The 14940-nt window shown below is 39.8% G+C and overlaps 2 protein-coding genes across 2 annotated transcripts; both read left to right on the plus strand.

The window, feature by feature from the left end:
• The first annotated feature begins 4260 nt into the window (after nt 1-4260).
• On the plus strand, nt 4261-5183 carry LOC106651539. Its single transcript, XM_014370072.2, has 2 exons — nt 4261-4555; nt 4636-5183. The coding sequence occupies exons 1-2, from the start codon at nt 4277-4279 to the stop codon at nt 4885-4887; spliced, it is 531 nt and encodes a 176-aa protein (XP_014225558.1). The 5' UTR covers nt 4261-4276; the 3' UTR covers nt 4888-5183.
• Nucleotides 5184-6047: 864 nt separating this feature from the next.
• On the plus strand, nt 6048-8447 carry LOC106651316 (tankyrase-1-like). The gene has a single exon (XM_014369756.1). The coding sequence runs from the start codon at nt 6048-6050 to the stop codon at nt 8445-8447; it is 2400 nt and encodes a 799-aa protein (XP_014225242.1).
• The last annotated feature ends 6493 nt before the right edge of the window (nt 8448-14940 follow it).

Here is a 14940-nt window from a genome sequence, read left to right on the forward strand (position 1 = left end):
TAAAAAGTTTCATCGATGAAAGACATGATCAAATTCAAAATAACCGTGAGTCGGTTACAAACTACCAAGCAGTAAAAAACTAAGGAATCTATCTTACCGACCAAAAATAATCACACATGTCATATAATTTTATCATATGCTGATACTTTGTGTATATTTTTTCGATAGATGGCGTACTACTACAAGAAATATGAAAATCTCTTTGCGATCTATTACAAAATTATTCTTTTTTTATTTTTTATTTGAAACTGTTAATTCGACGCTAATAATTACTTTGACAAAACATCAAAGAATCAAATATATATTTCATCAGTTTTTACGCAAAATGAGTCTTTTTCACATTTTCAACTTTATTATTTCCAAATATTATCGTACCGAAAAGTTTCTAATAATTTAATAATTAATAATATGATTGTTAATATTTATGGGAACTATCATTTAAATACACATTGTTGAAAGTAAACATATCAGTTGCTAGCACAGACTATGCTAGTTACTTGATCATTTTTTATTTGAAAATCTTTGGTTTAAGATTAAATCAAATTTTTTATTTCGGTTGTAGGGAACTCCCCAATGGCGATCAGATTTATGTATAACTTTCAGAGACTTTTCATAAATTTACGAACCGCCTATGAAAAATATATGTCGTCAATTATTTTTGGCAAAAAAATCACACTTACACTCCTACTCGAAAAAATTATAATTTTACACTTTAATCAATAAAAACAAACATTTCAAAATATTTGGGAAGAGAAAAATTATACTTTTAAAAGCACCAAAAGTTCAGTTCTTTGTAAGTCAAAATTGCAGTTACGTGGGTGTCATTTTTTGCAACAATCTTCGAAGATAGTAAAATAGAAATAATTTGACTGACAGAAATTTAAGAAACATTTTTCTGTCACAAATAATTTGTCCCTTATAGTTTTAGCAGGCAGATTTATAAGTGACTATTTGTATAGACACCATCATTATGCAAAATTTCAGTCAATAACTGAAGTCGCAAAGAAATTATACGATATAGTATATTTTGTAACAAGTGCGCGAAGCAGTTGACTCATCCAGGAGTTGTTTTCACCCGAGCGTAGCGAGGGTGCAAAGACTCCTGGATGAGTCAACTTCCTCGCGGACTAGTTGCAAACGATATTTTTTAACTCTGCTTGCGAGAAACTAGGGTTTTCTGACGCTTTAAGGTTAGAAAACCCGTGTTTCGCGCACGCAGTGTTAAAAATGATTTTTTCAGTTACGTTACGACAGCTGCAGTACATTATGTAAACAAGTGAAGTTTTTTATATACTTTTTTGTGCTCTATGTAAAAGGTATGAAAAGCTCTTCAAATGTACTATTATTCTATTTTTATTACCAATGAAATTATGTATCAAAAAAATTTTTCTAACAATTAGGTTATAGCTTGCATAATATCATTTTATCACTTGGATTGTGAGATGTACTTTTCAAATTTCATATGTAGAATCAGTTTACAAAGATTCATCAACTAGAAGAATTTCAGTACTTCGATTGCAGCTATCTTCTACTTCTTACATGTAATCACATAATTTCTTGGGTATCATACAAGTCACGGATTATATGATGATTACAATGCAAGGGTAAAACCATGCTAAGAATGAATATAATCATGCAGATTTATTCAAATTGTCTTTTGCATGATTCGTGGTATTATACCAAACATATTCTTGTTCATAGCGCTCGCAATGCAGTACATGCCTAAAAAAACGTTACTTTCATTACAAGTTAACGTAGGTACATGTGTGGAACCGACACGATGCGATGCAAATATTGTTACGAGCAGGAGCCGCTCACATATTCTCCGTAAAAATTGCTCGTATATACTCATAGCTACCGCGCATTATTGGTTGAGTACACGTCGAAGTTCGCGTGCTGATGATACTACTGCATGTATGCATACGTGTGTGTGTGCGAACCATACGTATTATGAACACGATTTTTCCCTCGAATTTCTGGCATGAGTTTTTCTTCAAATGAACAATACTGTCATAGTATTGCAATTACCCTCGAGTCATAATCACAGTAATTGGTATTGTATGCATAGTACAACCAGTATAATTCGATTGAATTTATCAATTGTAAAATAATCGCATTTTCTACAAACGATACAAATCTTATTTTCAGTTTAGAATGCCGAAATCGATGCAAATTAGTTATTTTTCATTTTTTACAATGTGTTATTCATGCATTAGCAGTCATGGCAAATTAATTGTACAAAACGGATTCGTATCTTTGCATGTATTTCCACGATGTTTGAGTGCGATTTATTTGAGGTGTGCGTAAAAAAAGTTACGTGATATTCGCTTGAAAATATTGCGCTAAGACTCGCGAAGCAGGTGAATTCAAAGGATCGGAGGTAGGCGTGGTTGGCCGGATACTCGCGTCATATTCTTAAAGTTCATTGAGATCCGAGCGCAAGAGCAATAATAATAAGCCGATTGCGATCTATCTTCCTTCACTTCCTAATAAACGCGTACACGCGAGGAAATTGCTATCGTATAGAGATACCGATTTTGAAGCTCCTGTTTAATCTTGATGATATTCTTCGAGGCAGAGTCACCCAACGTGTACACTTTATATAATATAATGCATGCACATGAAGTTGCTCGTGTATGCAAATTGTGAGACTACGGATGCAGTACACCTTTCGTATATTACGCAAAAAAGGAGTGCACCGATTCGATATATACATGCTATCGTGCATACTTGCAGACTTATAAACAACAGAAAAATATTTTAATAAAAAAGATTGAGATTGATATTACAGGATAATTCCTTGACTTAATTATGTCTGTCGCGTTGGCTTGCCGACAAACAACTAGCAAATGGTTCGTCGCATGCACGTGAATGCGCCAAATATTTACTATGAACTCGTTACTTTTACGTCGAACTTGATCAATATTAAATAAAAATTTGTGCGGCTGCAACTAGTTAGCAGCATTAGCCGTAGAAGCCAGCAGTAGCGATAGGTAATGGAGTAGAGGGCACAAATCAGCGCGCAATAAATCGTTCAAAACATTATATACACGCCCTCAAGGATGATGATCTGGTGAAAATGGAAGAGACGAAAATCATCTTCGCGTCGCGTGACCGCATCTTGTGTGCGTGTATTGACGAATACAAGTTTTTTGGTAGCATTTCAAAAATTATGGATCTACGAGCGACCCATTACGGATTGTCATTATATTTAGTGATCATTATACCGACAGTTGCGAAAATATTTTTCTAAATAATTCGTATCAAGTCTTCATTAAAAAACTAAAATAATTTCAAACTCGAAAATAGAATTCGAGCAATTCAATAGGCTGTTTTCATAGTCGTCAGTGACGGTCAAAAATCGACCAGCTGATTTGACTGGAGGCCAAACAAAGCGACCGCCCGTATACTTTACTTGTTAAAGTTGGTTGGTTATAATTAGTTTAACGCTCAGTAAAAAAATGAACAAAAAATATCTGGCGAAAGCCGAAATCCTCGTGTATCGAAATATCGAAGCGGTTTTTAGTTAAAGTCTTTAGATTGTAAATAAAAAAATATTGAAATTTCGGCTTTTTCGTCTGTGATATTGTCAATAAACTCTAATAAAATAGTTATTAAAAGTGGTTTTTTGGGTTGCAATATAAACTCTCAAGCGGGGAAGTTTTTATTCTTTCAAATTACCAAAGAAAAACTCAGAAACAATCGTAATTAAGAATATTATCTTTCCACCAACAGCAGACTTGGGTTGGAAGACGATTGCGAGATCATTTCCATAATTTTTCGAAATTACGATTGTTTTTTAGTTTTTCATTGGTAATTTGAAAGAATAAAAACTTCCCCGCTTGAGAGTTTATATTGCAACCCAAAAAACCACTTTTAATAACTATTTTATTAGAGTTTATTGACAATATCACAGACGAAAAAGCCGAAATTTCAATATTTTTTTATTTACAATCTAAAGACTTTAACTAAAAACCGCTTCGATATTTCGATACACGAGGATTTCGGCTTTCGCCAGATATTTTTTGTTTATTTTTTTACTGAGCGTTAAACTAATTATAAGTACTTTTACCAACCAACTTTAACAAATCAGCGTTTTGTCGATTTTTGACCGTCACTGACGACTGTGAAAACAGCCTATAATAACGCAAGTGTATACAAACATGCTCTGAAAAGCAGAGTGTGTTTCGCGCGAAAAAAATATTAATTAATTAAGACCTCTTCTGCCAATGTTTTTGCCCCTGGGCGTTCGGCATTTAATCGTGTTGAAAGACGTATGGCGCCATTAAGCAGGGCCCTGAGTGGCATTATTCTACCGCACAATTACTATGGCGATCATTTAGACGCAAGAAAAGTAACAATCGACGAAGACCTAGAAAAGAAAAATTTTTCTAAAGCTGGTGAAGTACTTGGAGAAATATGGTCTCAAATGGTAATTGATAATTACCCAGTCACTGCCAAATTTATTTCTGACGATGAAATATTAGAGCCCGTTCTTGAAACGAATTGGGCTTGGCATAAAGAGCACGTTTGCGAGTCTCAATACTTTTTACAGGTAAGTTAATTTTTTTGCGACTGCAAAAACAAATGTGTGTTTTATTTATGCTGGTTAAAAATTTATTTTGACATTTGCAGATTGTAAAGTGTGATGACCGAAACTGTTGCTCCGATTTCAAAAGCGATATTAATATAATATTAAAGGATCGTTTTCTTTCTCCGCCCCTATTGCTAAAAAGACAGAAAGATGGACGTCTCACTTTAGCCGACCCAACAACAGATACGAAAGAGACTTTTTCCTTCCTCTCTTCCAAAGGTTGTCCATACAAATATCGTGCGACGATCCGAACTTTTGTGAATTACCTTATGATTACCACTGTCTTAGTGTGAGAGATAGTTTAATGGATAGAACATGTTCATTCTGTGACATCTATTTCGCTACCATGAAAAATGCAGTCAACCATCGCAAAATCATTCATCCTAAGTGTCCGGGGAAAATAATCAATAAAAAAATTAAAGCACAAGTTATTACGCAACGTGAAAATGAGGCTTTGTGCATTATAAATGTAGACGATCATCAAGATGCCGAATGGTGTGATATTGAGCAGTTTATCGCAATGGATGTAACTGTAAATAATCAAGAGCCTGTACCGGTACAAGATTTACCAGTTATTAAAAACATAAAAGAGTGGCTGATATGTGATTGGATCGAAGATTAGAATTAAGTGTTTCTTATTTTTAAAAAAGATGTTTTATTCTAATTTTTTATAAATTTAAGTATAATTTATGTTAAATGTTATGAATTTTAAAAATGTAATAAATATTTAATGTAAAATAGAATATTTTATCTTACGCTTACTATAAAAGGAGGAGGGGGGGGGGGGNGGGGGGGGTCGTCAAATCTTACTATCCCTTACTTGACGGGGGGAGGGGTCAAATATATCGAAAAATACCCTTACGTAATTAATGGAAGGCCCCTTACAGTCGAGGAGACGTGTGAATTGTCGCCGCATAGCGCGCTGCTTTCCTCGACTGTATGCGATCCCGCAGACTCGGGCCGAGACGACTCGCGCAGCTCGCATGCGTGTAGCCTGTGCTGTCTGCTACATGTCAAAGTGGCGGGCCGACTCGCGCTGCCTTTAACCTCTCTTTCTTGAATGTAAACATATCTACACGAGATAGAAATAACTATTACCGTGGAGGTTGCGAAGCGCGCAGAGGGGCTGGACCCCCATAGTATAATTTATAAATTTTAACTACTTTTGAGAAAATTAACAAAAACGCTGAGGATCACCGTGAAGTACAAAATTTTTACGAAAATCCAGTTGCAGCTGAGAGCCATGTGTCCGCTATACAAACCTGGTAACGATTAGAAAGTGAAAGTCCAGCTAAGCAGGGGCGTTGCCACATGTTTCTTTTTCTCTCTAAAACATAGATCGTAGAGTGTGCGAGAGCAGTCAGTAGGCTGTACGACGCGCAAGTGTAAGCAGCAGTTTTACATTCTAAGCGATTTGTGTTTTTGTGAGTGAGTGCTATATATGTAAAAAACAATGTCAACATCCGGCGACGGATTCGGCGATGGAGGCGCAAAAGATTTCTTCGGATACGAACTCGGCAGCAACTTTGACGAAAAGTCGGGCCCGACTCAGTTTCACGAGGCCTGCATGTACGGCTACTTGAACGTGGTCCTGCAATTTCTCGAGCTCGGCCAGGACCCCAACTGCCTCGAGCAGACCGCGTCCGGGATTGATCCGCCGCTGCACTTGGCCCTGAGGGAGCTGACCAACGGCGAGCTGGTCCAAACGCTGCTGAGGGCGGGCGCGGATCCGAACTTGGTCGGCAAAGGCGGCTCGACTCCGCTGCACGTTATCTGTCGGCGTCCTTGCTTTGCCTTCGACATGGCTACGGTATTCTTCGAGACCTGCGAGGAGCGAGAGCTGTGGGTGCCGGTCAACACGCGAGACCAGTTGGGTTGGACGCCGCTGCAATTGGCTGTGACCGCGGCCAAGGACTGTAACTTGGCCGAATTGCTGCTGGCCAAAGGTGCCAATCCGATGTTGGCCGACCCGGAGGGACGGACATCTTTGCAGCTCGTCTGCGGGACTTACATCGACAATGAAGGATCGGTAACGATTCAGACCCAGAGCCGCTTCGAGGAAGTGGCCCGATCGATGCTGATACGAGGCGCCGACCCGACGTTGGCCAACGACCAGGGCGAGACGTCTCTGCATGTCGTAGCCAAGGAAGTCCATCAACTTTCCATCGAATTCTGGTATTACGTATTGCTCAAGATCAGCCGCGACGCGATAATAATCGGTCCCGAGTGGATCGACGCTCGTAACAAGTCGGGCTGCACGCCGTTGCACCTGGTCTGCAGCAGCTTGGCAGCTCCGAGCGCGGACTACCACCAGGCTAGGGTGGCCGAGTGGCTGCTGAGGGCGGGCGCCGATCCAAACGCGCCGAACGAGCATGGAGCGACTCCTCTGCATTTGATGCAACACAATGTATTCTTGGCGGAGCTATTCTTCGAAATCTGCGGGCAGAGAAATCGAGCTGTGCGGGTCAATGCTCAGGACAGGTTGGGCGATACGCCGCTGCACGTGGCCGCGAAGATAGGCTGTCGATCGATGACCCAGCTGCTGCTGAGAAAGGGCGCCGATCCGAACTTTCTCAACGGCGAGGGATCCACTCCTCTACACGAGGCCTGCAAGATAAACGTGGACTCGTACTTGACGCAGTTCCTCGATACCTACCACGAGGTGGGCCGCTCGGTCGATTTCAACGCCCGGGACAAGAACGGCGACACGGCCCTGCACTTGGTGCTGAGATTGTTCTCGATAGACCGCTTGCAGGCGGTCTTTGCGCTGCTGACACTGGGCGCCAATCCGAATCTGGCCAACGCCCAAGGAAGGACCATTCTGCACGTCATCGGCGACGGGAAATTCGGCGCGGAGTTCGTGAACGACTTCTTGAACGTTGTCTGCGACGAGTCTTGGCGGACGACGGTCCAGCTCGACGCTCGGGACAACGAGGGTAACACACCGTTGCACCTGGCTCTGAGCGCGGCCGACGCAGAAGTGGCCGAGATACTGCTGAGACGCGGCGCCGATCCGACGTTGGTCAACGCGAGCGGCGAGACACCGCTGCACGTCATTTGCAGGGGATGCGAGCTTGACCGTACCATAAGCACGAACCTGGCGAGTAGTTTTTTCAGAGTCAACGACGAATTGCAACGGCATCGGATATCGATCGATGCGCGAGACAATTGGGATCAGACACCTCTTCAGTTGACCATGATGGGTCTCGCACCGAATACTTTTGATGTTCTCCTGGATCATGGCGCCGATCTGTCCAACTTTGTTTTTAAATTCGACTTGATTTTCTATCGCTTGGAATGGTTGAAAAACTATCCGGCCGAGATGAAGTTGATATTTGCGATATGCCTCTTGACCCTGGCCGAGAGTGTCGAGAGGAGGGGATACGTACTGTATCGAAGCGACGCCATGACGATCATGAGAGTCATCGATGAGCTCGGACTGTTCCGGATGACGGTGGATCCCGTGACTCGCTTGCTCGACGACGAGCATTTCTCCGAGGAAGCGAAAAAGATGATGGTGAAGGACGACAATTCGGATTCTACGACGCTCCACGATCTGATCCAGTTGCCACTCAAGGAGGCGGCGAAACGATTCACGCACATGGACTATTACGAACTCATACGCGACGAAAAAAAACTGCGGAAATTGTCTTATGGGTTCAGAGAGACTAGTCACGCGCATCTGTACGAGATAATGTCGAAAAGATTTTTCTTGAGCTGGGCTCTGGAGCTTTTCATGGAACTGATTCACTGCCGATTGCCGATTCTCTGCTGCGAAATGATCATCGACAATCTGAACAACGAAGATTTGTTCAATATTTGCTTGGCGGTGGAGGGTCAAAAGGCTCAGTGATTGCGATCGGAATGATTATAAGTTTTTTCCGTCTCTTGCACTATTAAATTATACAAATGTTTCACATCATTCAAATCATTCAAATAAATAAAGTTGAAAAAATGTAGTTTCCAAATATGTAACCTAAATTTTCCTACGACGTCGAGTTCCAAATCTCATTTTCAAGTCTATCACATAGCTTCCTCTATGAGGAAGCAATTGTAAAAACAAAGTTTGAATACAGGTATTCTTTGATATTCGCGATTGCTGGAAATGCGACCGTTTTTTATTTTTCGTGGTTTCAATTCCCGCAATATTCATTACTAACCGTTAGAATTTTGATTGATAACCTTTAAAAATATTTTTTTTTGTAAATTTATATAAATTGAAAAGGCAACAGCTTATAAAAAGCCTCAAACCCCGTCTAATAGAAATAAAAAACTTAATACTCTGCCAGACAAACTTAAAATTCTAAATTTTTTTCGAAATGGTGAAGAAGTTGCTGCTATTTCTAGAAAACTCGATGTAAAGAAATCAACTATTCGTTCTATTCGAGCAAATGAGGAAAAAATTCGAAATAGCTCTACGATATTAGGGCAACATGTCGGTAAAAATTTTTCGGCACAATAATCTTGAGGAAACTGAAGAAATCCTAATAATTAAAATCAAAACAGTCTCGATTAACAGATTTCTTTAAAACTATTTAGTTTTGATATAAATTTTTCTGTTATTTTATTCAGTATGATGCATTTTTGACAATATATTTGGTTCTTTATGAATGTAACTCTCAATTTCCATAAGCGTAAGGTTTTGATATTCGCGGCACTTTTTAGGAACGTAACCCCCGTGAATATCAAGGGATGCCTGTACACTTAACAAATCACAAATCTATGAATGTTAATAATTTTTAAATTTCTACAAAAATTAAGGAGAATAATACGAGGTATTTTATATTTTATGTTTTTCGGTAATGAAAGGCTGTATCAACTTGATTCAATTTCAAACTTTATCTTAATGAAAAAAACCGCTGGCAATGTATTGGCAAGTAGCTTCCTCATACTTTTCTTTTAACTTAAAAATAATTTGAAAATATTAATATCATCTTTCTAATTACGAAAGCGAAACGAAAGCGCCTCTCAGCTTTATCGGGTATCTCAAACAAACAATGCAAAAAAAAAAAAATTTTTTTCTTAAATAGAAAAAAAAACGTTACGTTTATCGATAAATGAATTTTTCTGGCTTCGTCCCTATGTCATAACGAAAAAAATAAGCCCTCCCCCGTCACGATACGTGCTACCGTTATCAAGGAATCACTCTACACAGCCATACAGCCGCATATACCCACATACATTCCAAAATGTGTCAAAAATTCGATCTAGTATATAGAAATATCATTAAATATATCCTACGATAATTATATTATACGAAAGCCTAAATGTATCCCATCACAAAACTTCCTATATGAGGGAGCAAAAGGAAGAAAACGACAATTTCCCGCAAAAAAAATTTTTCCCGTAAAAAAAAATTTTTAAAAATCGAAAAAAAAATTTTTTTTCTTCATTTATCGCTAAATACAATTTTCTGGCTTCATCCTTACATCATAACGAACAAAAAAAGCCCTCCCCCGTCACGATACGTGCTACCGTTATCGAGGAATCACTCTACACAGACATAAAAAAATTTCCAAAAATTTTTAAAAATCGAAAAAAAATTTTTTTTTCTTCCTTTATCGCTAAATACAATTTTCTGGCTTCATCCTTACATAATAACGAACAAAATAAGCCAAACCCCGTCACGATACGTGCTACCGTTATCGAGGAATCACTCTACACAGACATACAGCCGCACACACACACACACACACACACACACACACACACACATACATACATACCAACATGTGTCAGAAATTCGATCTAGTATATAGAAATATCATTAAATATACCCTACGATTACTCTATAAAAAAGCCGAAATGGAGCCCATCACAAAGCTTCCTCTATGAGGAAGCAATAGCAATTAGGTTCTAGAGGGTTTAGATAACTCAGGAACATTTTCCTCTGAAAATTGGTTAATTTACGACAAAAATGCCATTTTTTTATTAAAATATGTTATCCAAATTTAAAAATGGAGATTTTTCAAAGCTTAGAAAACATTTTTTCTTGACTTCATAGATACCCATCAATGAAATTTCCTCAACTTGATTTGATTCAATAAGTCCTGGGAACTAAATATTTTCAAAATAGAGCATATTCAGTGAAAAACTGGAAAGTCTTAGAGCATCAGTAAATTATCAGCCAAGGTCAAACCGAGTTCACACCACGTGGGTTAAAATATAATTTCTTGTGAATCGTTAAGCCCGAAGTAATTTTGCTTTAGTTTACGGTGGCACAAAAATTTTACTTTTTATTTAAAAATTTGCTATATTTTATCTTGGTAAAGAGCGACTTTTGAAGAGAAAAAATACCAGGAAAAATCAAGTCTTGAAATCAATCAAAGAGTACGTGACGTTTTTTACTGAGCACTTTTCAAAAAAGGTAACAGACGGTTTCAACAATTCTGGAAAAATCTATGCTTATTTGTCAACTAGTTCAATAGACAAAGGTCTATTGGATAAAACTACGTACATGGCGTTTCCTCATGAGATATCAGTAGAAAAAAATTTTTATATGGATATATGAACCGAGGGTGAGAGAGTCTCCTTGTCAGAAGAGACCGGAAATTGTGGTAAAATTCAGGGTTATTTTTGACATGAAAAACATAATGATGACAGAGAATTGTCCATAACATATTTCTTTACATTTGCTCATTTATGCATAAATACGGAAGAAAGTAGTTTCATTACCCTTAATAAAATATTTAACATACTGTATAACGTGTTATGAAAAGTCTGGAACTAATATTTCTTACTCTGCTAAACATTATTAATATAATTGTAAACGCGAATATAATTATTATTTAATCACTTTATCAGGGATGATACAGACCGACGAGATTTATCATTTTTATTAATAGATGCTCGAGTTTGTTTTATTTTTTGCTCGAGCGCATTTGGTGGAGCGAGGCGAAACGAGCGCAGGGCGCGCAGGAAAACAACCTGTTTCTTCGAGAGCATCTGCACTCGAGCTGCTAGCAGTCGCGCGCGAGCGAGACAGTAACGGTGCGTATGTATATATGTGTGTGTGTGTGTGTGTGTGCGCGCGATTCGCATCATGATTCTCATTCACCTTGACTCTCTCGCTAGCCCTCCTTTAATTTTCGTCCCTTTTTTTTTTTAAGCACGACGGAAAGTCGTAAAAGTATATACCTTTGGCAAGCTGTGCGCGAATTGGGCGCATCGTGAGCGCGGCTGCTGCTGCTGCTGCAGATAGTTTTACGGGGCTTGATATTGCCGGGCTCGAGAACGAATATGAGGGTATAAACAGCTATATATTGTAAACACGCACGCACGCACGCGTGTGCAAGCCACGGCATATACGGAGCGGATCACGCTCTGCGCACGTTTAATTCGCTCGAAGGTGATAAAATTTATTGGCGCTGACAGATTGAAATTATGCAACGATCGACTTTTACGACGCTCTCTGGCCTTTTATTATTTCATAGGTGAGAGAGACGTGTCGGGGATGAAAAGGAAAACATTTTTCTCGCTGCACTTACTTCAAAGTGCAGTCGCTGTGCGCGTCTGCACCACTTGTACAAATGAACTACCGCGCGGTACTTTCTCTTTTCTGCTTATGCACAAACAAGCGCGCGCGCGCACACACACACACGCACGCACGTACACCAAAAGTACGGCAAAGTGTAAAAAAGAAGGTGCGATGCACGAGAGTAAGCGCGCTGAAACAGATCGTCAGGGCGTGTGTTTATAAATACCAAGTCACCGAGGGATATTTGTCATGCTCCGGCTACAGCCAGCAACAGCAGCAGCAGCACACTTTAGAAAGCCGCAGCGCCGACGACGATGCTCCTTCACAGGCCTACGGTTTTATAACGACTTGTAAATCTTTGCGACGTTTTTTTTTCCTCGCCACACGGAGAAATGAATATACACTCGTGTTTTGATTACTTCTTACCCATATATTTGTAGACTTTTTCGATTTATTCAATGATTTTTATTGCTCTTTCCTATATATTATCATCAATAAAGTGCAAATAATATATTTTACGTATTTCAGTCGTCGTATGATTGCATTACTTTATGTTCTCAAAGCAGCGCTATTTCATTACGTTTACTCAAATAATGCATTTACCTTTTCTCGTTTATAATTTGAAGACTTAACTCGCCACATGCGTATCTCGAGTTCAATTCTACAAGAGCGAAAAATGTAAACTCAGCGAAGTAGGGGTTAAGTGTGGGGATAACTTATGCTAGCCTGTATTATGCAATTGTTATTTTTGTCACTTACTTTAGCGAAACTTTGCAAAATTAAAAGCCTCATTACAGTGACCACGAGTACGTACATGCCCATATCCGCATCGAAATCGCTGCTTAATCCGATAATAGCTCGTGAGAACAAGAGAATGAAAAAAGCGAGAAAGTATCGCAGGTCAAATTGAAAAGCACTGCATTATCTGAGTTGCTTTGAATAATTTTGATCCGCATCGTCTCGAGCGCCCGGTGGTGCATTTTAACTCGATCTCCAGCCCAACCGCAAACACGACTTTGGGCAGATTAGCGTGCGGTACATAGCGCACGTATATCAATGGTCCAACGAAAATTTGTTTACTTTGTAACATGCGCAGACGCCGCGTGATGCCAATTTGCCACATCGCTAGACACACGATGCGCAGCGAACTTACACACACGCACGCACTCAACCCCTTGATGATACGATGCACACGTGACCCCTCGTTGTTGGGTCACGCTTGCGTGCTGCAGACTTCGTTGTTGCTGTTGTTGTTGTTGATAATGCCCGCGGACACGTGATCTCGATGCAGATTTGCGTGATTTTTATGGTAAGCTTTGATTGGATTTTTTTTCTCTTCGTAACGAGATCGTCGGCAAGGTCGGCTTTATTATTTTTATATTAAATTAGGCGCGTGTTTGTATAACGCGTTACCTGGTTCGCGTGCCGGAGTCGGATTTTTACCGGCAGCGAAAGAAATACGTTGATGTAACAAATTTGAAGAAATGAGCGGCGTTCCACTTTATTATTCATCTTTATTATGAATAATCAGCATAATGACATTGTCACAACTTGTTGACGTTTATTTGAGTATACATTCATGAATCTTTAATTAATGAAGAATTATTACTGTCTTGTTAGCGATTTAATAGAAGTTTAGCATCAAGATCAATGAGAACATTTGTGTTTTAGAAAAAAAAAGCGATCGACTCATCAAGTTTAAACGTAACGAGCAAGATAAGTATTGTGCGTAGCACAGAAGCTCCTGTTCGATATCGATCGTTTGGCTGGACCGATGACATTTTTATGAAAGTGACGTGCACACTAGTCCGAAAACGGTAGGCACTTTTTTATTTCTCACGCTGTGCGAATGCAGTACCTACTCGCTGCAATCAGGTAGCTACATAGAGCTCACGCGACCGCGTCCCACGACACGTGCAATTACACAGCGAGCAGACGATAAAGATCGAAGATTCGCGAGGATTAGCCCGACGAGCGTGTCCTATCGCCTAGGCTGCATCGTTGCTCTCGATTTATACTCGCGACTAATAGAGATTTCCAAGCCGCAATGGTATACGCGTGCCCCCTCTCTTTCTCTCTATCTTACTTTCTTTCTACGTGCTATTGACGTATACTCAAGGTAATTGTGGTACAGATCGTCGACTCACGCGGTAAAATCTTTGCGTTCGATTATGCAAATTGACAAGGGACGAGGTTGACAAAATTTAAGGCACCGAGTAGATGCGCAGCTATATAGCAGTAGCGAAAAGTATTCAAAGCATCTCGCTTTCGGCATTACCTGTGTGTATCGGGCATTCGATTCGAACGACTAACTGTGTCCTACGCTCGACTCTTGATACAACAAACGTGTATTCCTCGAAGTAATCAACATATTACAATTATCGATGCTTCTGCATGAAATCTCAATCTTGGCCAGCTCCCGTGTTTCCATAGCAGTTAAATACAAATATCGAAATATAGGTATAAAACTAGTGTCGCGCGTTCCCACAGTTAATAAAGCTATTAAGCTCCATCTCGCGCTCTTTGATCCTCGAATATATAATGCGCGCGGTCGAGTCGGTCGCGCGCTCGCTCGCCTTTTTTTCCTCTACTACTCGGCGAGCGCGATCGTTTATCGGGCGAGATCTACGCGCGCTGCGACGACAGCTACGAGGCTCTCGAGCAGTCGCGCAATGCTGGCCTTTTTTGATTTTAGAATTACATTATTAGGGGGCTTCCGTAGCGGTAAATTTTTTTCTTTCATTCAACTTTTAAGGTGGGAATGCGTCGAGAACGCGAGAGAGAGAGATAAAGAAAGAGAGAGACAGAGAAAGAGAGAAGGAAGAAGATGTCTCGAAGTAAGCGTGAGCGAGCGAGGTGATAAAGCGAT

Source organism: Trichogramma pretiosum, unplaced genomic scaffold, assembly GCF_000599845.2.
Source record: "Trichogramma pretiosum strain Unisexual culture from Peru unplaced genomic scaffold, Tpre_2.0 scaffold9, whole genome shotgun sequence".
NCBI classification, from domain to species: Eukaryota; Metazoa; Arthropoda; class Insecta; order Hymenoptera; family Trichogrammatidae; genus Trichogramma; species Trichogramma pretiosum.

What these genes read in the sequence shown, in the direction of transcription:
- LOC106651539 (XM_014370072.2), top strand. Translation starts at nt 4,277, where the DNA reads ATGGCGCCATTAAGCAGGGCCCTGAGTGGCATTATTCTACCGCACAAT. An exon ending in AGTCTCAATACTTTTTACAG is followed by an intron (nt 4,556 to 4,635) that starts GTAAGTTAATTT and finishes TGACATTTGCAG; the next exon opens with ATTGTAAAGTGTGATGACCG.
- LOC106651316 (XM_014369756.1), top strand. Translation starts at nt 6,048, where the DNA reads ATGTCAACATCCGGCGACGGATTCGGCGATGGAGGCGCAAAAGATTTC.